The sequence below is a fragment of the Zalophus californianus genome, chromosome 3 (assembly GCF_009762305.2).
Source record: "Zalophus californianus isolate mZalCal1 chromosome 3, mZalCal1.pri.v2, whole genome shotgun sequence".
Classification (NCBI taxonomy): Eukaryota; Metazoa; Chordata; class Mammalia; order Carnivora; family Otariidae; genus Zalophus; species Zalophus californianus.
The window spans coordinates 107401299-107427160 of record NC_045597.1 but is presented as its reverse complement, the minus strand read 5'-3'; the positions used below and the strand labels follow the sequence as shown (position 1 = coordinate 107427160).

The following is a 25862-nucleotide window of genomic DNA, read 5'->3' as shown; positions in this document are numbered from 1 at the left end:
CACAAATATGACAGGGAACTTATTTTTCTCCACCTCCTGACCTGGCAGGTTAAATCATAGGTTATTGGTAAATGTTGTTAAATTAACCATTAAAAAAAGGAACTTTCCCCAAAGTAGAAAATATAGTTGAAGTGAAGTTAGACATACATGCAAATGCAGTTGTTGAACTCTAAATATTTAGCATTGAATTCTCCTAGTCTTTGTTTGAATCTTGGTGTATTGTGATTTCTGGATCAGTTATTGTTGTTGTTATTGTTATTATTAGTTTATCTTCATTCTCTTTTCCATGACTGCAAAACCAAACAAGACAGTTTCTGTTCAATTTCATGCTCCATAAGCATGAGAGAGTGATTTGGAAGAGGGTAGAAGAAAGAGTGATCAGTAATCCATGTAGATATATCGAACTCTCATCAAACTCTCATACTAAAAATTTAAAATCAGACCTTATATGAGGAATGATCAGTCTCTTAATGAAAGCAATAAGAAGTGCAGGTTTTAAATTCACAGATTTTCAACAGTTTCCATATATCAAACTTACAAAGCTGGCTTGAGTATCACTAGTAGATCTGAGACTATTTGACCATTAAAGTGCTCTTTTATTTATGCTAGCTCTTTACTCATCTAAGTTTAGTACTAGTAAAGCAACTGGAGTGAATTGGTTCTAAGCTTGTTCAAATATTTATTTCAAACTTGCCATAAGAGAAGAACCTTTATAAAAAGGCTAATGCAAAGATTTTTTTTTTCTTTATACAGGATTTTTTTTAAAAGCGGAGGGGAAAATGGTTGGATAATCATTGTTAGACTAGGTAATGGTCATTAAACACCTTGAAAGATCAGTTAAAGGACATTAGGTGCCTTCTAAGACTGACAGTCAGGTGATCTTCTCATAAGAAATTTATCAAAGTCTAACAGAAAATTGTTGAAGCACTTTATCATGAATGTAAAATCCTTACCAAAAGACTTTGTGAATTGTATGAAGAGATGTTATACCTCAGAAAAATGTGAGGACAACTTTCTGTCTATAAATATAGATTGGTAGCTAGTAGTTATTTGATGAATTTGTCTTTGAGAAAATCACAGACTTATTTTCATTTAGCAGACTCTTTATAATTATTACCAAAAATTGAGCAACGGTATTTTCTAACTAACAATTAACACATATATTCATTAGGATCAATAATCATTTATTCAATCATTTTGACAAATATTGGATTATTTTATATATGATAAGAAATTGAAGGAGAATCAGTATTGGCTGAATAGTATGAAACACAGAACAAGAGGGACACACTATACAAACTGATGGAGCTAAAAAAAAAAATAAATAGAAACTGAATCTAGACTTTACAAGTTGTTGATTTTTATATTAGTACTGAAAATAATGAGAACTAAGGAAGTGTTTCAAGGAGGAAGCAGCTATATGGTTAGGTTTGCCTTTGGAAAATATTGGTTCTAGCTTTTAGGTTTAGTAGAGAATTGAAGAGGTCTGAGATGGGGGTTAGGTGAGCCAGGGACTCTGGGAGACTAGGTCGTTGGCTGGTATAGCAGTTTTAGTAAGGTGTGATAAAAACCTGGACTAGAAAGGAAACAATACAGATAGAAAAATGAGGGAGAATTATAGAAATATAAGAGTGAAAATATAAAGGATCTTAATTAATTGGATATGAAGGTTGAGGAAAAAGCATTGTCAAAGATAAGTCCTTCATTTCTGGCTACCTTACAAGTTGAATGATGTTGCATTTTCCTTTCTTACAGGGTGAAACCTTGTTAAGGACTGATTTATCTTTCCATTAATAGAAAGCTTGAGATGAACTTTTGACAGTTCGGCTTGTGAGCTCATCAAAGTATCTCAAATCCTGCCAGTAATTGTACTTTACTTTATCCTTTCATCTTTTAGATTCCCTGCGAATGTCTGTCTGACCTTTCTCTTATTTCTTACATGCTAGCCTCTGTATCTTCTCACTTCGCTGTCCTTCTTCTACTGGACTTTTTCTTGAGATATTCTTTCTTTCCTTACCTTCCTTAGCCTAAGTCTAATGTGAAACCTGTTTCAAAAATCAGGCTCTACATTTGTCCATTGCCCCAAGCAGACCATTTTCTGAAAAAAACACTGACCCTTCATGAAGGGGTCTAGAAACAGTTTGCTTGCCTTGCCATTCTCCATATCCTAAAATACTAAGCTGTTCTTAATTTCTGTACTACCTACATGAGCTATTTGTTACAGTTACTTGTACAAAGCAAACTTCATTGTAAGTATAAATACTAACACATGACTATAGATGCATTCTTTGTATAAATTAACAAATATTTATTATCATATGTATATTTGCCTCTTTCACACACAAAAAAGTAATTTTACTCTAAGAAAAAATACTATAACAATTCATAACAAATGTTCTTGCTAGTGGTCTGCAGCCTGACTCCCTGGTGGTGATTAATACTTATCCTTGAATCACTGCTTGGTCCAGATATTTTTCAATTATTGATGCTTTCAGGTTTATTTTTCTGATGTGATGAATAATATTAGCTGTCGTTAATGTGGCAAGCACCATAATCTCATGTAATCTTTACAAACCTATTATTAAGAAATACTTTTATTCTGCAGATGAGAAAGCTTAAGCTTGTGAAAGCTAAAACTCTGTCTCAGAAACAAAGTGAGGAAACAGTGGAGACACATTCACACTCTGGACTGTATGTTTAGAGCTCCTGTCATCCTCATTTACTCTACAATGAAATAATTTGGGACTTCATACCCAGTGGCTTGGTGTTGTCCTTTTATGCTCAGTTGCCTTTTATACCTTACCATTATACCTTACTAGATAAAAGATTGTCCTCCTCACACTCTAAATTAACATAGCAAGAAATTAACTTGCAATTAACATAGTAAGAAAAAAAGAAGACATTACTAGAACTTAAAGTTCCTTATATAACTGGGAGTTGCATAGTTGAGTTTTCACATTTGTCTCTATTCTTCTTTTATCTATCATTTATTCCCCAGGCAGTGCTTTGAAGTAAATGTTACTTTCTGTTTTTAAAAAATGAGAAGGCATTTAATTCAGGTTTCCCATGCTAGGAAATAGCAGAGCTTTGTTACATTCCAAGTTTGAATTGATTCTAAGGCGAATGCTGTCTTTCCCCCTGAGCATCCCTTTCTTTTACAAATAAGGAACTTTGGCAAGTAGAGAGCAGAAACTTTATTATAACCACATGGCTTGTACAAAATTTATTTCCAATGTTCACTTAATATACACTCAGCATACTCCACTGATTTCACCTAGTAGCACCTGGGTGAAGTATAGGGTTATTCCACCCCTCTGCCAATAGTTTGACTAGTTATTCTGATATATAAGAAAATGCTTTTAGAGATATGTTGGCAGCTTTATGAGGTTCCAGGCTACTGTCAATAAAAATTCACTTTTTATTGGAAAAAAATCCTGATGTATCTGATTATTCTAGGGCAAAGTGAATTGTTCACTTCCGGGAAATTAAGGACTCAACTTTGGGCAAGTACCATTGATTGAACAAAGTATTTTTTTAGTTCTAGAGTCATCTACCATCTGAAAGAACTAGACTATTGAGTTAAGCAGATGCTAAAATGAACAAAAGGAAGATTAATACAAATTAGAAGTTATCAGTTTATAAAGAACACTCATTTATATGGTAGGGAATTATCATATAATCATATGCTTTTTTAACTACAAAAATATAAACCTCTTTAAATGCAGACCTTTTGATCACATTGCTACTATATAAAATTTAATTCTCAATGATACTTTGAATCTAACTGGACCTATTTCAAAGTAGATTTCCATTATTATTTGAAATTGTTATCTACTTCTGCCACTAATTATTTTGTCAGTGAGTATTAAGATTTATTCATTCCCTCTATTTTGCAAGACACCATATTTAATTGTACCCAGTAATAAAAATGCTTAGGGGAAAAAAAAATATTGTGAAAATTGGTCCAGAGAGAATGAAGGAGATGAAAACAGGTCAGTAATAACAGTGAGATCTAGATTTTGGAACCAGGCCTTGAATTCAAGTAGAAAGTTTGGATAGGGAACATCTGTTGTTTTGCCTATTTCTGAGTAGGATTTTCAATTTTCATTTTCACCCAGGAAACCTTTCAGTGGAAGAATGTCTACATCTGTGATTTAAAAAAAGAGAAAAGAAAAGGAAAAAAAAAAAAGGAAAGAAAAGCAAAACCACACCTATAAATGCCATTTCTTTGAGAACAATGTTATCTATAGCAGTGAGTGCTAAATGAGCCATACTTCCTATGTTTATTCTTTATCTTTTAGTTAGAAGGATAGAATGTTTTTATTTTTTCCCCATAGGGAAATTCTAAATGTGGATTCTATATGTGAAACATTAGGTGGGTGGGGAGATGGCTGTATTTAACTAAGACCAGTCTATAACCTCAGGCAGCTTCATATCTGATAAAAGAATGAGATACAAACAACTAACTAAAATGTAAGGTTAAATGAGATATAGAGTTTAATAAGGGGGTAAACTACTTAGAAAATTAGCACAAGGAGGGTGCCTGGGTGGCTCAGTTGGTTAAGCAACTGCCTTCGGCTCAGGTCATGATCCTGGAGTCCCGGGATCGAGTCCCGCATCAGGCTCCCTGCTCAGCGGGGAGTCTGCTTCTCCCTCTGACCCTGCCCCCTCTCATGTGCTCTCTCTCTCTCTCTCACTCTCGCTCTCTCAAATAAATAAAATCTTTAAAAAAATAAAAAAAATAAAATTTAGAAAATTAGCACAAGGAATACTAAGTTATTATACGGGATCACCAAAGTGCCCACTTAGGAAATAGTAGTCAAATTAGACCTTGGGGGGAAATGGTAACAGATCAGTCCAGGTTGAGATTATCAGTAGTCACAAAGCTCTGGACACTTTATATGAAGGGAAGAGCAAGTAGTGAGCAGTAGCTAGACCTTCAAGAAGAATAAATTATAAGGTTAATGTGACAGCAGAGCACAAAGGGTTTTACATCAGGAAGAGGAGCATTTTTTTGTATTTTTGTATTTTTTTTCTCCTAAAGACAATGGGTAACCACTAAAGACTTTTAGAGCTGGTTATAGGTGATTCAAACTCTTTTGAAGATAAATTAGGTGGAAATCTGAAAGACTGAAAAGTAAGAAATTATAGATAAGGATACAGCTAGAAGGTTAAGAAAACCTAGAGCAAAAATTAGGCTAGAACAATGAGAGATATAAGAAGGTGACAGACATCAAGGGTATGGTAGAAAAAACAAAACAAAACAAAACAAAAAAAACCTGATGGCTGGGAGAGAGGTGAAGTTAACCAAATCATTGGGAAGATGTTGGAGACATCGATCCAGATGAAAATAAAATAGACAACCTTACTTTGGACATTTCCCCAAATCAGCAGTGAATTGTTCCTGTAAAATATCAGTAGTTACAGGTTTAGGAGATTAAGAGATATGACTAGTGAAAAAGTTGCAATTCTGCTTCATATTCTCTAGGAAAAAAACAACAACATAGGTTTGGGATACATATATATGTGTTAAAACTGACAAAACCAAGACAATAATAAACACTAAATTGTTCAGAGTTGAAGCATAAAATTAGTTAGGGTATATAGAGAAGGCTCCTAATGTATTTGTAATATTCTATTTCTTAGGCTGGATTGTGTTTATGGATGTTTTGTTAATTTGTATACCATGTGTTATATATAGTAATATGTGTGTGTGTGTGTATACAGTTTTGCATAGTTGCAATAAATTGAATATTTAATATTTACAAAGTTCCCTTGAAAAAGCTTTGCAAAAATGTTACCAATTCATTTTTTTTTACTTTGCCCCTAAAAACAGATACATAATTGCCCAGAAACCCACTTCAAGTGAGTTTTGATTAGATATAGACATTTCTGCCCTCAGAAAATTGTGACAGTTGGAATCCCTTCCTTCTTTGAAGGCATATCCAGTTTTGGGCAAAAGCCTTTATGCCCACCTCCAGGACACTGGTGTCAGCAGGTCCACTGCTTAGGGGGAAAAAAGAAAGAAATTTCAGAAACAGAATTGACATGGGCGCCTGGGTGGCTCAGTTGGTTAAGCGACTGCCTTCGGCTCAGGTCATGATCCTGGAGTCCCGGGATCGAGTCCCACATCGGACTCCCTGCTCAGCAGGGAATCTGCTTCTCCCTCTGCCCCTCTTCCCTCTTGTGCTCTCTATATCTCATTCTCTCTCTCTCAAATAAATAAATAAAATCTTTAAAAAAAAAAAAAAAAAAGAAACAGAATTGACAACCATTGTGTGTGTGTGTGTGTGTGTATGTGTGTGTGTGTGTGTGTGTGTTTTCCATTTAGATTTATCTAAATGCCAACGAATTTATGTGCTTACCCCATTCCTCTTTCATCTAAGGCCTTTCTACTGTGATCATTTTTCTTCTCTGACCTATGCCTTTTAATGTTCCTTTAGTTTAATGATAATCTGTTAGTGATAATCTGATATGTTGTCTGAAAATATATTTATTTAGCTTTTGTTTTGGATATTTTTTTCTAATCATGGTAAAATACACATAAAATTTATCATCTTGACCCTTTTTAAGTGTAAAATTCAGTAGTTTTAAGTACATTCACACTGTAAACCAATCTCCAGAACTCTTCATCCTGTAACTGAAACTTTATAGCCATTGAACAACAATTACCAACTCCTGGTCATTCTACTCCCCAAGTGTCCACCATTCTACTTCCTTTGTCTATGAATTTAAGTGCTCTAGGTGCCTCTTAGAAGTGGAATCACACAGTATTTGTCTATTTGTGAAGGGCTTATTTGACACAGCAATATGTCTGCTCCATATTGTAGCAAGTGTCAGAATTTATACATATATTTTGGGTTTTGTTGTTATGGTGGTGGTAGTTGTTATTTTTGTTTTTACAGTAGCCATCCTAATGGGTGTGAGGTGGTTTCTAACTGTGATATTGATTTGTGTTTCCCCTATGATTAGTGATGTTGAACATCCTTTCATGTTCTTGTTGGCCGTTTCTGTACCTGCTTTGGAGAAATGTCTATTCCATCCCTTTGCCTGTTTTTAAGGAAAAATATTTTTGTTGTTGTTGAGATAAAGATATAAAGATAATTTTGTTGAGTACAAATTTTAAGTTGAGTTATTTTCTCTCAACCCTTTGCAGATATTAATCTACCATCTTTTACATTCTTTATAGCTATTAAGAATCTCTGTCTTTATCTAACTAGATGCTTTTAATGTTCTTTCTTTGTCTTCATGACAATGTTTTAATTTAGCCACCAAGAGTCTGTTGTGCCTCCTATGGGATCATGTCTTGCATCAGCCAAGGGAGGAGAAAACCCTCAAATATTATCTTTCACTATTTTCTCTAACCTAGTCTATTTCCTCTTTGGAAATTTTGACTGGATTTGCTAGACTACTCATTCTCCATCTCATTTAACCTTTTTGCTTCTCTGTGTTGCCCTGGCTAACTCCTACAATTTGCCTTGTAGTTTACTGGCTGAATTGTGTCTAAGCTGCTGGTTAATCCATTTAAAACATTGCTTCTTTTTAAATATTGTTTAAAAAATATTTAAGTGTCATTTTTGGTTCTCACTTATGTCTTTCAAGAGTATATTTTATAATAAATTATTGACAGAGCACCTGGGTGGCTCAGTTGGTTGGGCACCTGACTCTTGATTCCTGCTTGGGTCATGATCTTATGGGTATGGGATCAAGCCCTTTATCAGGCTCCACACTCAGTAGGGAGTCTGCTTGAGATTCTCTCTCCCTCTGCCCCTCCCCCCACCCACATTCTCTCTCTCTAAAATAAATAATCTTTAAAGATAAATAAATAAATTACTGGCTTTGCTTATTATTTCAAAGCATATGCTTTCCTTTAAAATATTCCACTCATTTTTCTTTATCTTGCACAATAACATAAAAACATGTAGGCTTTGGAGGTTTAAATCTGTTGTTGATTTTTCTCTTAACTCTTGCTCTTATGTTTCATTTCTTTTTGTGTTTTATTTTTTTGTTCTAATCTACTATGAGAATGAACTCAATCTAGGGAAATTGTGAGGGCCTGGGTTGAGGAATTTTTTCTTACATAGAGGATTTGAATTTGCTTCTGCTAGAGGGAAGAGAGTCACTGTAAACTGGAAATCACTTGAATTTCATTATCCCCTACCAACCAGTGGTTATCTTGTTTATAAACTAGTAATTTCTTGCTTCAGTATAGACCTATGCTTAAAGTTTTTGTTTGTTTGTGTTTGGTTTGGGCTTGGTTTCGTTTTGTTGTGTTTTGTTTTCTGTACCAGAGAAAGAACAGAGAAAATAAGTTTTGTTTCTATTTTTAAATTATTCTCCTTTTTAAGCAGGCAAGGAGTTTTTTTTTTTTCCCATTCACCTATCAGTGATGATGTATACCCTTCTAATATACCTGGTATTGTTTTTGTTTAGCTCTCCTAGTATTTGTGCATTTAAAGACCAAACCCACTTGCACTAAGCAACTAATATTCCATGTACCTCTAGATTATCACTTGATTTGATTTCTCAGGTTTTTGTCTCTATGGCTGCACCAGACTCTGTATTCTCATTTGCCTTCCTTTATGGTTTTAGCTAACAAACAAGTCTATCTTAGCATGTAGAGACTTTCCTGTCTTGTGATCCTGATAAATCATTTAAAAGTTACAATTTATCATTTTTCAGAAAACATTATTGCAGTGAAGGACTTTTCAAAATATCTAATCTGTTTTGGCTCAAGAGGTAAGGGTCCCTCAATACAGAAAATTGAACTCTTTGAGAAATTTGCTCAGAAGTCTTTGACTTCCTTGAAAACAGGGGTTGAGTTAGAATTTATTATTTCAATGTTTTTATCAAGGAAAGAAAAATTTCACTAAACATATGGCAGTTTTCATCCCTCCCCACCCTTATGGTGAATTTACCAGGTGAATCTAAAAAAAAAAAACAAAAAACAAAAACAAAAACAAATAAACAATGTAGGTATTAAGAATGGTCAAAAAAGACAAAAGTTTTATTTTAGACTTAAAGTTGATAATTAAAAAATCTAATCTAGTGGGTAAAAAAAAGGTAAGGATAAGAGCATGAGAATTAATATTGGGTGAGTATGTATTTTGATATGTATTTACTCTTGAGAATGAACTTGAGGACCTTATCTGATAGTTCTAACTCAGCTCAGATAGCCTTAAAATTATAGATTGTACATGTCATGAATTTTTTCATCAGTTCATTAAAAATATTTATGTTGGGCGCCTGGGTGGTTCAGTTGGTTAAGCAACTGCCTTCGGCTCAGGTCATGGTCCTGGAGTCCCAGGATCGAGTCCCACATCAGGCTCCCTGCTCGGTGGGGAGTCTGCTTCTCCCTCTGACCTTCCTCCCTCTCATGCTCTATGTCTCTCATTCTCTGTCTCACAAATAAATAAAAAAAATAGAAAATAAAAAATAAAAATAAATAAATAAATAAAAATATTTATGTTGAAAACAGTGTTGTATACATTTGGGAAGGGAGGTATAAAGATATATTAGCAAGGAACCTACCCTCAAGAAGTATTTGTGAGAGTAGTAATATGTCAACAAATAACTATCACATTAAGTACAAAGGAACTGACCAGATACAGTCCTATTAGAGACAAACTTTCTGGCTGGAATATATAAGAGAATTGATTAGGTTTTTGTTGTTTGAAGGGTGATGTTGCCAATCAGCTTGCTTATTTTTGTGTGAGATTCAGGTAAGTGGACATGTGATAAGATATGGAGGTACGGGTAATTCCCTGTAGCTTAGAAAGGTCAGGACAAGTCTGGAAATCTGACAACATCAGTATGACTGAAGTGTGAGGTAGCTGGTTAAAAATAGTGAGAAATAAAGTTGGAAAGGTAGTTATATTCAGATTATATAGAAAACCAGGCTAAGGAATTTAGACATCACTTTCTGAGTGATTGGAAACTATTAAATATCTTTGGGACAAACAAAGGTCATGATGCAGAGTTCTCTAGTCAGAAAAATAACCTGGCTGCAACTAAATCATTTGGTTGGATGAGGAAAAAGACTGGATACTATTGCAGTGTTAAAGACAGAAATAGATTTGAAAGAGCATGAACCATAGAATTGACAAGGACTAAATAGGTATTAATAGCTTACATTTGGCTATGCTTCTCAATTTAGGAGTGCAATGTATTCTCTAGACCATGTGATTAGGAGTCAATCAGAAATAAATAAAAGGATTTTGAGCAGCGGAAACAGCCAAAAACAAAAACCAAAAACTTTGAATAACATGTATTTTTGAGGAAATAAAAACACATTGTGTTATTTTTGCCAATACCAAGCAATCCAGGGTAAAAATGCAGAAAGCATTAAGTCCTTGGATTGGCAAAATACCCCTCAACCCTGCATTAAAGTGCTTCAATACACATCATCTAATGTAATATTCACAGCAATCCTATGTATTATCTGTAATTAGCCTCATTTTCCTGATAAGAATAGAGGCTGAAATTTAAGTGACTTGGTTAAAGACAAAAAATAGGCACCCAACCTAGACCATGAAACCAGATCTTCTCATTATAAATGTAAGACTGTCTTGAAGCAACCAATTAAGTCCAGAGGGTAAAGGAACAGGAGGAGTAAATATCGTGGGTGAGGCAAATAAATAAGTCTCAGCATGGCAGGTTTAGCTTTACAGAGGTATTGTATTATTTTTTCTCAAGAAAAGGGATCTGGATGAAGATAACTGAAAATAAAAAGAAATTTTGACCATTCGGTTGAGAAATAAAGCTCACATTTAAGATTAGCCAACTTACCAGTAAATTAATGATGAAAGGTAAATTGCAGAGCAGAAGATGTTGTTAAGAAGAGAATTGAAACAAGGAGAATATCTCCTAAGAGTGCTGTGACTAAAAGTTACTTAGAAATAATAAGACGATTTTTGAGCAGAAAGTAGGCTCTGTCAAGATTGGAAGACAGAAACATGTGGTAGACCACCATGCCAATATTACTGTTACAAGAGACCCAGAACTGCCAGGTCTCTTTGTCTTATTTTGGTCTTTTAAATTTTAAAATAATTAGCAAATTTTACAAATCTGGTGTTTTCACCTTCACATGAAAATCTAGCTTTGTGGCATCTTTTAAAAATGATAAAAATGGAAGACCTAGCCATTTGAAGAGCTAAGCAACAGCTGCTCTGTGATTCTGGAAGCATGTGGGTTGGAACCACTGCCTTGGAGCAGGGCCTGGGAGCTAGTTAGAACTTGCAGAATGTCTGAATGACTGAATCAGAGTCTTCCTTTTTTACAATCTCCAGAGGTCTTGGAAGTTTGAGTAACACTGGTCTAAAGAGCTCTAGAGATTCAGTATGCTTGCAAGTAACAAAATTTTGTGTAATAAAGACAAAACCAAATTAGACTATTCAAGTGCCACCGATTGGGCACTACACTGGCCTACTTTATAGGTTAATATGTTAAAAAGATTTTCCAGTAAATATGTTAAAAAGATTTTATAGGATCCATCATTTTATATACTTGATTTTAATGTTTCTTTAATTAAAACGTACAATTGCATTTAAGCCTAAATTCTATCGTTTTTTAAAGATGCCTAATTAAATAATCAAGGAATAACAACCCAAATATTCATATCGGCTGTAATGAATCGAAACTTAATTAGATTTCAGTAATTTCTGGAGAATCCGTGTTGGAGGAATATTAAAAGGATTTTGTTTCTTTGCTCATATCTCAGTCAATTTCTGTTAATTATCTATTTTGAAAGATGTTCAACTCTGGTGATTGTTTTAGGAAAGTTTAATTGTTCTATTTCATTTCAGGAACAAATTGGCACTTTAAAACACAAAATAGCCCATTTGTTGATGGCCCACAAGTACTTTTTCCTAACCAGAAAGATGTGCTACCAACTGGAGAAGCTTTTACTCTAATTTGAATTTTGGTCACCTTGGCCCATAAGACTGCTGCCTGTGTCTGCTGCTAAGTGTTTACTAGTGAATCATTGAGTGTTAGTGTAATTTCAATGCTAATTGTTGCTTCAGGTTTTCAAATGGCTCAGCAGTAAGACATTAATGATTATTCATGCCTTAAGAAGGGCTGATAAGGGAATGAGATTACAATCTTGTACAATTTTAGCTAACAAATTGAAGAGTAAATTAAATTTTCCCTGAGACAGAAAATAACTTACTTGGAAAGTCAAAAAAAATGAGAAACTTCATTCACTTTTAATTGTCTCTTTCCTGTTTTACAGATATTCAGAGTATCAGAGGGCTAGCAGTGGATTGGGTCTCACGTAATTTATATTGGGTTAGCTCCGAATTTGATGAAACACAAATTAATGTGGCACGACTAGATGGCTCTTTGAAAACCTCAATTATCCATGGAATCGATAAGCCACAGTGTCTTGCAGCTCATCCAGTCAGGGGGTAAAGTATGATTATTTTTTGTAAAGTTTTTCAAAAATCTCACACATTTTTGCCCTGATTCTATATAAAAACTTTGTTTAATTCAGAGGAATTAACATATCAGCTATACCAGTCAATAAAAGTGAATATGGAAATTGTAAAAGAGATCCCTGGTTAGAGATTTCTGTTCTCTGCATAAAACCAGATTTTTATACGTTATTGCAAGAATTTATTAATTTGTTTCTAAGGAGTAACAGTTCAGAATAAAAAAGAAGAAAAAAAGGAGATGCAGGGAAAAGTGACTGATTTTATTTCAAACACCAGTTGTTAATAACATATTTACTGTGTGCTGATGTTATTGTCACTGCTAAGTAAATCAGTTTTCTCCCACCTTCTGGCTAATCATCATGTACCATGTAGAGAGCTTGTGTAGGGTTAAAATACTTTCTCCGCAGTGCTTTCAATGGGAATGACTGAAATGATTTTGTTTAATTCTTTGGTATCTGGTTTCTCTAAACTGGGAGGATTCACTCTGGTTGAATTACTTTAAATAGAAATAATTTACGATAGTCATAGGTAAATATTTCAGTTGTGAATGTAGGAGGAAAAAGGAAGTGAGATGATTGTCCTTCAATGACAGGAAAAAGCAAGAGTGGTGCTTTCTTCTCAGGCAAACATGTACATTACCGTCATCAGCAAGTGTCTCAACAATTCGGCATCTTCTTAAAAAGAATTAATCTTAAACCAAGAATTTACTTTGACATTAACTTTATTCCTCAGTGTATGTTTCTAGTTAACAAGTAGGTCTATCTCTAATATTTTTAATCTATATCTCTTAAATTAAGGAAACTCTACTGGACAGATGGAAACACAATAAACATGGCAAACATGGATGGCAGTAACAGCAAGATTCTCTTTCAGAATCAAAAGGAACCAGTTGGTAAGTTTTTTTTTTCTTTTTTAATAATCACTGCAGGTTTTAATATGACAAACCTATACAATGTATCTTTGATCTAGAACCTAAAAGAAAGTATTACAGGTTAGTAACATAAATTCAATCAGGAATTCCTCAATTTCATTGAATCCACTGGGTCTATGTTGTTAGTAAGGAGGAAACTTTTGTGGACAAGAAGATAAATTCTTTTGATATGAGAACTTTTATAAGTGTCTTTAGTACTGAAGTCACTTAAAACTTGATGTAATTAATAAATATCTTACTTTCCGTGGTGAATACCTGATACATTGTTACGGTGGCAATATAATGTATTAAAACTTCCCCTGATCATTGTTGTGTTATTATTAATAGTTATAATGGTTTAAGTATTTAGTATTTAGTTTTCAGCCGTTTTTATTCACTATGCAGTAGGTTTATTCGGTTTGTTATTCTACCCTTGGTAACCATTATAAATCATTAGCTAAAACTCCATCACACTAAAAGAAAGCTCTGATGTATATACATAAAACATTTTTTAAAATTTTAACTACAAAAATTCTTTTAGAGGTTAATATGTTATATATTTTGCACAGATATCTTTACATTATTATATTACCTATATATTTTTTTTCAAATTCTAAATACTCTTTCCTGTTTTCTTATATTTCTTTAAGAGGCAGGAATAATCACACTGCCTTTTTGTCATCTCAGGTATCTTTAAAAAAAAATCCAATAACGAACCTAGATTTTGATAAATATTAAATGCAAATGATGGAATATACAAAAGAAAATCGTAATTTTGCTTTGAACTGAACACAATATATTTTTAATTCTGGGTGTAAAATCAATTCACCATGAAGCTTTTCAGCAATTATTTTTAGATGTAGTAATATCCTTATTTGAAGTAGCTCATTTTTACTAGTGATGATTTAGTGAAGGTGTACTATCACCAAGATTTACAATAAATAATTCCTTTCATGTAGTCTATAGAATAAACCTCTGATAGAAAATGATAATATTAGCAACTTTTTCTTTGGATTGGCTGTTCTAAAATTTGATACACAATTGGAATTCAAGGTAGTGTTAGAAATTAAAAGCAAATTGAAATGCTAATACTTCTGTGTGGAAAATGATAGGACAAAAGAAACAAGGGCCTTAACAAGATTAGGACCCATACAAAAGACTCAATTTGGACTCAAGCAATTCAGTGTGTGCTTATCTAGAATTGTTCAGAATATTTAATATGGAAAAGTGAGTATGATGAAAATAGTATGAGCAAATAAAGTCCTTATACTGTAATGTGAGAGCCACAGGTTACACCAAAATGTTAATTTATATGCTTGTTTCTATAATGGGAAAACTTTATCTTCGTTAATACTAAATATCCATTCCCCTATTCAAAATAAATTTTAAAAAATCTAACAGCTTATATAAAGAACATTTATAAGAAAAATAGTATTAATGTTTACACTTTGTAGTTTGGCCCTCAAGGTGATGTGCACCAAGTGATATTTTTAACTGTATATGGGTGAGGATTCCATTCCATTCCATTCAATAGCAAATAGTACATGTCTACATCATGTCAGTTATTGTTATATTTGGAAATCACTTTAAAATCAATTCAAAATGATACTTTTTAATTTTAATTTGTGCAAGATACACCATTTTAACCAAAATAACCCAAAACCTCATTGCAAACTATGCCTTAAATCAGCATTAATGAATATGGCTTGCAAGTCATTCATTCATTCAATAAACAGATTTTTAGTGAGTATCACATTTTGTACTAGGCCTAGGCCTATTGATAAAATTTGACACTGGCCTTAAGGGACACAAGAACCTAAATCATTTTAGATTCCATAAGTAAATTTAACTCAGTGACCTTCAGCAATTTAGTGTTAGCTTGGTAGTACTTGTTTTCCTCATCTGTAAAATCAAGACAAAATGTCTATTTTATAAAGTTCCCATGAGAATTGAATGAGGAAAATTTATTAAAGGAACATCTGGCCTTTAATAATGGAACCTGTCAGGAGTAATAATGCAAGGTATATTGGGTCCAATAGGCTGGAATTTGAATGATTTGATTGTCTGCAGTAGGGAGTATAAATGAGTTCAGTGAAGAATAAACATACAATAGAATCCTTAGAAATCTTGCAGAAGAATATATGTACTAAGTGAGCCTCTGAGATGAACAAATTTGTATGCAAATGTGAGGATTTAACTTTATATTGTTTTGCTGCTAATGCTAAGAGGTAAACAAGTTTGAAGTAGCTAGATTCTACTCTCAGATCTTCCCAACATAGGCCCTGCGTAACTTACAAGTTCCTTCTGTAAATTTTTACTTTAGCTAACTAGTCATGTTAACCAGGTGCTAAAATTGATGGTCTCTGCAATGCTGAATAAGAGACTGTGTTGTCCATATATAAATGTAACAAATCATTTTCCCTTTTTATTTTTCTGGATCTCCAGATGTTCTGTGGCAAATCCTCACCACCCCAATGCATTCTACCACACTTCTGCCCACAGATATCTTTATTTTTGATGTACAGAGGAAGCAAGTGAGCAGGTGAAGTTATCTCCTGCCTCTATCCTCCTTCACTTCCCTACAATAAGCAGTATTTCTATTTTGGTATGTCATTCACATATCTGTTAACATTTGCCACATTTAACTGCCCACTCCAAATTAAGTGAATTAAATTGTTCAAGGTGTAAGGTTCAACAGGAAGAATGAACTTCAGGAACCTAGAAACTAAAGACAACTTAGTAATTTCACATTCACATAAAACATTCCTCTTGCTGTGTTTGAGGGACAATATGGTTGGGAAAAAAGTTGTTTTAGGAACCAAAAAATAGGGATTTGAATCTCTGCTTTGATACTTATATTAATTCTGTGACTTTAAACATTCTTCTTTCCTTTTCAAAGGCTCAGTTTTATTATCTATAAGGTAGAGATAATAATGTCTACCTTTTGGAGTTATTTTTAGAATTAAAGGCACATATGCAATATCTTATGTTCCAGCAACTTCATACTTATATACTCTGAAGAATATATACTCTAATATATACATATATACTCTAAAGAATATGTACACTCTCAAGAACATATCCTTGACACAAGTACAAGGATATTCAATGTATCACTGTTTATAATAACAAAAAATTTAGGAAGAACCTAAATCTTCATCAAAAGAGGAATGAGTAAATAAATGCCTCTTGTTTATGTGCTAAAATACAAGTATGTTTATGTATATATGTATACAAAAAGACATAAATAGATCTCAGAAGCATTGAGTGAGAAAAGTAATTAGAGTGATATTATGATAGGATACCACTTATGTATGTTCAAAATGAAACATACAACATTAATATATATTGCTCCTGGATGAATATATTTATAAAGTAAATGGAAAAAGGGAAACTGGAAATATGCATACCAATTTTATAATAGCAGTTCTCTTTGGGAAGAAACAATAATGACATTCATAAGAAAATTTCATCTTTACCAAAAGGGACATTATTGTATTAGTAAAATGTATTTCATATTTCATAAAAAGACTCAAATTAAATAGAGTAAAATATTAATATTGTTCAGTTCTGGGTAGTGAATATATGAGTGTTTATTAATTTCTTCTCTTCTTTATGTTAAATACTGGGTTTTCAAAATATCCCTAAAACAACCTGCTGTTTAGACAAAGCTGCGTTTTTTACTTCCCACGCTGAGGAAGAACTTTAAGTCATCAATGTTTTCGCAGTTTCTCAGAAAAGAAAAAGCAACATTGAAATAGTAATTGAGATTTGGGAATCTGGTGTAGGGTAGGTGTTTCAGTTGGAGGCATGGTTAGGATCATTGAGTAAACATCATTATATAATTCTGGATTAGTAGATACAGAAAGATTTTGAGGGAACATGGGTCAGAGTCCTGATGTACAAAGTGTCATTTGTTGCTTTTTTGCTAAAGAGTTGATGGGCTATCCAGGAAGTTCCTGAAATTTGCAGGAATATTATCTTCAACCCAACTTACTAGACAGAAGTTTCTTAGAATAGTAAGTTATGACATTAGAGACAGTGGATAGTAGAGCCACATTAATGTAGGCAATCAGGTGTGTTTTGGGTTTTCTCATCTATAAAATTAAGCCTTTGTTTCATAGATTCTTTTTGGCTTTTCTTTTTACTCATGTAAAATATAATAAAAGCATCATTTGTGAAGAATTGTGTACACTCATGTATTCTTCACTAGATGGCTCTAAAAAATGATCCACATAGGAGAATGGGAGACAGTTGTGTGTCTTTCAGGATTTCATGAGAAATAGAACCAGTAGTGTGTATGAATAGATAGATAGATAGATGATAGATAGATGATAGATAGAGAGACAGAGAGAGAGAGATATATATAGTCATATAGATATAGATATATAAAAAGATTTATTACAAGGGTTTGTGGAATTAGATTGTGGGGTTTAGCTAGGCAAATCTGAAATCCTCTGGCAGGATAGAAAGTCTCAGGCAGCAGCTTAAACTGTAGACCTTGGCTACAATTTCTTCTTCTTCATAGAAACCTTAGTTTTAGGTTTCTTATGTCTTAGTCTTAGGTTTCTCTAAAGTCTTACGGCCTTTCAACTAACTGGATCAAACCCACCTAGATTTTTTAGCACAATATCCTTAACTTAAAATCAACTGACTGCAAATAGTCACCACATCTGCAAATACCATCACAGCAAAATCTAGATTAGTGGGGATGATAGCCAAGCCGGTTGATACATTAAATGAACATCACAACTTTTAAACACAAACTTTCCTATATTTTACCCACTGATCTATATGCCTGCAAATATAGCAATTGTGTATATTGACCCAAACATAAATTTCCATAAATATTTACATAAAATCTAGTAAAAGCTCTATTAAGCAGAAACAGTAAGTGAACAAAATTTAGCTGGCATTAATTAGCCATGCTTTCTGAATGGAGGCTGGGCAAATGACTTTATTGTACTGAACTTAACATGTTTGATATAGATTATTATATAAAGGATGATAATGTGTCCTTTTTAACCTAGGAGGAGAAAAAGAAACAATGCTTAAGAATGTTTCAGAAGTAGGGTGCCTGGGTGGCTCAGTTGGTTGAGCAACTGCCTTCGGCTCAGGTCATGATCCTGGAGTCCCGGGATCGAGTCCCACATCGGGGTCCCTGCTCAGCAGGGAGTCTGCTTCTCCCTCTGACCCTCTTCCCTCTCGTGCTCTCCATCTCTCATTCTCTCTCTCTCAAATAAATAAAATCTTAAAAAAAAAGAATGTTTCAGAAGTAGCCACAACTAAATTAAGAAAGAAAGAAGAAAGAAAGAAAGAAAGAAAGAAAGAAAGAAAGAAAGAAAGAAAGAAAGAAAGAAAGAAAGAAAGAAAGAAAGAAAGAAAGAAAGAAAGAAAAGAAAGAAAGAAAAACATCTCTACAATAACCCTTCTTTCTTAAATCCAAATCCATGTATGGATTGGCTAATGTTAATGTGTTATGCTAAGCATTGTGGATGACACAAAGATGACTTTTTATGTAATACTTGCTTTGTAGCAATGACATACTAATGAGAAAGAGAGTCAGAAACATGTGGTAAGGATTCACGTGTTGGTTTGTATGTATGCGGGCCTTTAGAAGAAAATTGAAAAAAAAAATGTGTTCCTACAGAGTGCCAGTTACTGAGAAACAAGGCAAAAAGGGGAGATATGGACCTTTCCTCATAGAGTTTACCACCTAAAAGGACTTGTAGTATGACTCAAAGTTATCCACTCCAGCCATGTTTTCCTTCTTTGCTTCTCTCAAGTTGTCAGACTTTCCCCTAACAATATATTTTAACAAGGCATTCCTTTTCCCAGAAATGTCTCCCATCTCAGTTGTCTGCCTATCTGCCAGATTTCAAATCAAATATTATCTCTTCAAAGAAGCTTTCCCTGACCTCCCTTGACAAGGCCGAAGTCTCTTAGACACCTTTAGCACCGTTGCACCTTATAGCTCCTGTCATTATTTTAGACTTCCATTTGTTTGTTGAATATTTGAATAACTACTGCTTACCAACTAGAAAGGAAACTACAAAGTTAGAGACAATATCTGTTTTATTTACCATTGTGTCCTTAACTCATAGGTCAGTGCTGACATTTAAATAGATCTTCAACAAATATTTGCTGAATGAGGTGACCACTGTTTCTTATCCAATAGCAACAGGATCTTACATGATTGAATAATTCCAAGATTTATTTATATATCATAGTTGAGTAAGATTACTTTGTGAAACAATTGCATATTAAGTGATCTGAGTGTTGTCCATGTTGGAAATATTTGTATTTATGCCAAAATTTTCTCTAAGTATGGAGTGTAAGAATTATGTCCACAGGATTGCTTATAAATAAAAGCATGGCTAGCTAGAGAGGAAAAATTAGAAATATTTCATTTCCAAATTTGCTTTTTCATATGTTCCTCTTGCTCTTTCTCCTCCCTCTCCTGTCTAACCCTGTGGCCATTTAGCTCTCCTTAGCACCTCAGAGATTTCTCATAGAAAGACAGAATAGGACAAAAATAGCCTTGATCAAGTTAGTGTAAAGATAAAACTAACTTCTTTGTACAGTAATGCCTTATTCATTCTGATCGTTATTGTAATTTTTGATCTATCCCAATAGGCTAGAGAGACTACTATCTATAAATTAACTATAAAAAATATCATTGTGAATCAGTTTACAGCGGGAAAGTCCTATCTATATTCAGTCACTTCAGATTCTTTATTTGGGAGGGATGGAGGCCAGGTAAGATGATGTGGGTTTCAAGCCATTATAAGCATTGATTAAAATAGGTTAAAGACTGGGGGTGCCTGGGTGGCTCAGTCTGTTAAATGTCTGCCTTCGGCTCAGGTCATGATCCCAGGGTCCTGGGTTAGGGCCCCACATCAGGCTCCCTGCTTAGCTATTAGTTATTCAATAACATATTGTTTACTACTTTACACAAAATCTGAAGCATTCCAGATTATTGTTTTCTTTTTTAAAAATTATTATTTTTGCTATTGTTTACTTATTTTTTCTCCTCTGGAGAGTTTAGAGCTGCGACGCAAGTAAGTGGACTATTTGTTTGTTCGTTTGTTTTATATATAAAATTGAATTGCTATTTAGTATAGCATTGTAGCTAAGGCCCTGGCTCTGGGGGTCCCAAAGAGACCAGGTTCAGCCACTCACTGCTGACAAAATCCAAAGGCAGAGAAAGGAGTGATGGTGACATCAGAAACAAGTTTATTTCAGTGAGGCCAACACTGGGAAGGCAGTGGACTCACGTGTCAAAGATTGCCCCCAGAATGATGAAAATACTTCCAAGTTTTTATAAGCAAAAGTGTGGGGGCAAAGGTGGTGGGCAAGTGCAGGTAGGCAGTAAAAGTCAAATGGATCATCATCTTGGAGTCAATCCGGGGAGGGGTCTTTCTGGCTCAGGGCAGTCCTTATTGCTTGAGGGGGTAGTTTTGGTTCCTGTCAAGAATGCTTTGCCCTCAAGGTTCCACCTGTGCCAAAAGTCAAGCTGGAAAGAAGAACCCAGCTAGAAAGTTGGAGGTCAAATGGAGGCATCCAAAGACCCCTTTCAACATGAAGGTAAAGTCTCATAAGGAAACATTTGATATAGAAGAATCTTTGAATTACTCCCAAGAATTGATGGCATTGTAATCCCACTTTATAAGATTCTCTTAGAGCTATTCCCCTGAATGAATTCTAAAATGGAATTTTCCAGTACCATGAGTGGACGCATGAATGTGTATAAAAAATAAATACAAACCTATTTTTCTTGGTATACATGATTGCCATACCCATAAAATACATATACATAGGGATATTTATTACTTTGTTATTTACTTATCGAACTGCACTGATATTTTGCACTGCAGGAAATTATTGTAATTATTTTTTCATGATGAGTCTGTCTGGGCAATCTCTGGCTTAAACTCCTGCCCACTGCATTCTCTAAACCCTTTCTGTGAAGAAAATTAGGTGATTAGGAAAGGAGGGGCTACCGTTCAGTTGCTTTTCTCCTCAGGCATATTGATTATCAGATTATAAATTATTTTTTCCAGATGTAAGGAGAAAACACAATATTCTGTTTGGTGAAGCTGGGAAGTATCAACTCAAATCAATTATTATCTATCCTACTATATGGGACCTGTATTCTCATCATGAACCCCCACCTTTGTGTTTACTTGTCCTTAGCCTAGGATGTATGATACAGTAGAACCATCATCACTTTGGCAACAAAAATAACATAATTATAGTTACTACTTTTTAAACACGTAGAATATGTCAAGCACTTGTAAAATGTTTTGCATTAATTATCTCACATTAATCATTGCTGGAAGGGTTTCTTATCCTTCTTTTATAGATACAGAAAGTGAGGCTTATTGAAGAAACTTGGTTGCCTGTGATGGATAGTGGAGTGGGATTCAAATCCAAGTTTTTTTGCTTCCAAAGCCATATTAAACCTTAACCATTATGCTATGCCCAGAGAAGTTGATTTCATATAGTAATTACCTGACCTCAAGCTCAGATCAGGGAATAAAACTGGTACTCTTTCAAGCATGGAAAGAAGAGGAAAAAAATTCAGTACCTGGGTACTCCTGAGAAATGCAGGCCCGATTAAGACACAGCAGTCAGCTTTTCTAAGCAGCTAGGGAACACAAGAAGCAATTTCGCCTCTGTGCCAATTGTGCCTCGCTATTAATTATTTCCGAATCTTTAAATGCTACTTTTAAACAGAAATGTCCCTGATATACTAGTCTTTCTAATTTGTGAAATTGTTTTTATGTTGGAATTCACTGGATTTCCCTTGCTTGTTTGTTGTTAAATCCATACGTATGACATACTTGAAATAGAAGTGCATCATAATCTTATCAAAACACCCAACTTGGCATTTTAGGACTGTGTACCACTGAGACTAAGTAATTTGAGCCTTTAGGCAGTTTGGCTAAATAACTTTGTTTCTGTTAAATACAAATCAACATTCCAGTTACCCACTGTTGAATTAAATATTCTCAATTAAGATTTATTGCTCAGTATTGGATACATTAAGTGCTTAAAGCAGTTTGTGTAACAGAGGATTTTAATTTACTACCTAGAACCATTTCCATGTTTAAAATGTTTACATATTATGAATTTTATCCCTTAAGCCTCATATAAAGCAACTTGGCTTGTCAATCAACATTATCCTTCATGGCTTATTCTTAAGAATCTAGTGTACTATGTATTTTATTTTCTTAATATTTTCCCTTCATTTTCATTGTAATGCCAACCAAAAGTCATTCGTTTACTCTCAACCTTCAAGGGCACCTTTTTGAAACCTACCAAACTTTTTTTTAATTATTATTTAATCATTCCAACCCATATGCTGTATAATGTGAATTTTGAAATCTATTAATGGATAACATTCATAAACACTTTTTATCACATCAAAAGAATTCAAGGGACCTCACTTTTTAAAAATAAGGTTAAAACAAATTTCTGTATATATTTTCTTGCTTGATATTTGCAGTTATATTATTTAAATATACTTATTACTCAGCACAGTCACTTTTATTATGTATGGAATATAATCAGTGTATAAAGTCATGCTCCCCAAAAGAAATGTTAAGGACTTAGAGCTTACAAAAAAGGCCAGAGGAATTAACAAAATTACACATCGATATACACACAAATAATTTAAATTTATTATATTTTTTTATCTGATCATTTGTTTACTCATTCTTTCAAATGTGATCAAGTGTAAAAAAAAAAGAAAGTTATTAAAAAAAGGTTATGAAGTGTATAGTAGGTGACAGAACCTGAAAATAAAACCTGGGATACATTATCAAGAAGGTCATAGTCCAGTGAAGTAAAAAGACAGAAATAATTACAAATCATTTGATGCGGTATCATTCATGTGTACTATTTCCAGCCACCATAAAGGTAACAAGTAGATACTGTGGAAATAGAGGAGACAACTAATGTTGTGTGAGCAAGAAAAATAGAGGAAATTGTAGTACCCAAATTGGTAATATTTGAAATTTCAACTGGATCTTGAAGAAACAATATACTTTTGTTTTTAAGTCAGGGACAGAAGAGAAGGGGCTTACCTTATTCTTAGTAGAAAGGAAAATAAGCATAAAAGGCACAAACGTGATATGTCTAGAAAACTCAGAATTCTTCTGTGTGTCTAGGGAAAAAAATCGAACACAAGGGGATGTTTAGGATTATATTGACAAAACTCTAATTTTAAAATATTCAAATGACACAATCCAGTGCTTTTAAAAATATTTTGTTCTATTTTCCTATCAAGTTATAAAATATAGTTTTGGAGAATTATAAAACTATAGGTCTTAAACCTTTTTACATGATCTTTTAGAACAAAACACTCCTCAAGAAAAGCCAGTCACTGAGTCTGATCTTGCCTCCAATTTTGCATGTGTTATTTTCACAAGTCACATAACTTTTGCCAATCATCAAGATCTTGAAATATGGGATAAATTGAGATAAAAATGATTAATGCAAGGGAGGATGAGGCAGATGCTGAAATCTTAGCTCAATGAGATGAGCAACAAAGAACTAATTAACTCAGTTCTGTAACTCTGTTTGTCAGTGACTTCTTAAAGCAGAATGAATGAAGAGGGATGATTTCAAAGAAAGAATTTAGATCTGGTTAAGATAATCGTATAGACACTTGCAGTGGAGGAAAACAACAGCAACAACACCCCTCCTTTTTTTTTTTTCCTTTCTCTGGCTAAGGACCTGGAAATTAGATTGACAAATGACAAACTATCCAGAGAAAAACAGTTTATTAACAAGAGTAACACACACATACGCAGGGAAACTCACTGATCAATAACTCAAAGGAGTGGTTAGAATTTGGGCTTACCTAGCATCTTAACAAAGAACAGCAAACTTGTAGAATAATGACAAAACAAAATAATGACAGAACAATAATGACAAAACAAAGGAAAAGGGTGTTAAACTTACAAGGGAGGCAAACTATGGGAAGGCAAATATCTGAGGGAAACGAATGGAAGATAAGGGTTGTGTTAGTAAGGTTTATCATGTAGATTCTTCTCAGTGCCATCCCTGGGCTGGTAAGAGTCTAGACTGGTCTCTAGTGATTAAGTGGATAGGGCTGCTTTTAGCAAAACAGGAGGGCAAAGAGCTTTTGTTTTTTGTCTGCTATTTCTCACTTGTCTTGAAATCAAAATAATTCTTAAGCCAAAGTGGCATATTTTGGAGTGGCATATTCTGATCCTTTACATACTCAACTTTTTATTGAATAATATGCTCTTTTTAAATTAAAAATTTTATTGAGATAGTTTTAGATTCACATGAAATTATAAAAAATAAGAAGGAGAGTTTCCATATATACTTTATCCAATTTTCCCCCATTGGAACGTTATGTAAAATGAAATATTACAACCCAGATCCCGACCTTCATGAAATCCATTAATATTATTCAGATTTCATGTTTTACTTGTATTTATTTGTGTCTTTAATTTTAGATCTAATTTTATCACATGCGCATCCTATATCTAAAACCACAGTCAAGATACTGAATACAATGAATGAAGTTCTTATGGATAAGTGGAAAAACAAAAGAATAAAAGAATAAAAAAAGATACCGAATAATTGCAACACCACAGGGGTCCTTCCTACTGCCCTTTTATGACCATACTTTCTCTCTCCTGCCTACCACCTCCTTCCCCTTTCCTCCCCATCTGTCTTCCATTTCTAATATTTTCTGTTTTTAAAATGTTATATGATGCAGTCATACAGTATGTAACCTTATGGATTGGCTGTTTTCAACTCAGCTTACATCTTGGAGAGTCATTGAAATTGAATCTATCAGTACTTTTCTTCTTTTTCTTGCTGAGCAGGAGGCCATGATATGTCAATACCACAATTTATTTAAGCATTCTCCTCTTGCAGGTGATGGGGTGATTCTAATTTTTGACTACTACAAATAAAGCTACTATAAACATTCATGTACAAGTTTTTGTGTGAACATAAGTTTTTATTTCCTTGGAATAAATTCCCAGGAGCGCAGTTGCTGGGTCCTATGGAATAGTATGCTTAGTTTTATAAGAAACTGCCCAGCTGTTTTCCAGAAGGGCTGTGTCATTTTTCGTTCCCACCAACAATGTATTAGTAATCCAGTTTTTCTCTGCATCCTTGTCAGCATTTAGTGTTGTCACTATTTTTATTTTAGGCATTCTTACAGGTGTGTAGTGATGTCATTGTCACTTTAATTTGCATTTTCTTTTCATGTTGAACATCTTTTTCACGTGCTTAATTGTCATTTGTATATCTTCTTCTGTGAGAAGTCTGTTCATTTCTTTTGCCCATTTTTTTAAATTGGATTTTTTTAACTGTTGAGTTTTGAGTGTAGTTTCGTTGATACTAGTCTTTCATTCATTTGTTGTGTGTTTTCAGTAGTCAGTTTCTACAACTATCACAATCCTAGAAGCAGAAGGAGTTGTGTTCTATTGTCTGATATGTGGATTGCAAGTATTTTCTCCCAGACT

The 25862-nt window shown here is 33.8% G+C and overlaps 1 protein-coding gene across 1 annotated transcript in view; it reads left to right on the top strand.

Annotated features, from left to right (window-relative positions):
• LRP1B (LDL receptor related protein 1B) overlaps positions 1-25862 on the top strand; it is a 1883216-nt gene that overhangs the window by 1282657 nt on the left and 574697 nt on the right. Inside the window, 2 exon segments of the mRNA XM_035726875.1 lie at positions 12233-12407; positions 13232-13326. Coding sequence (XP_035582768.1) covers positions 12233-12407; positions 13232-13326 — 270 coding nt within the window.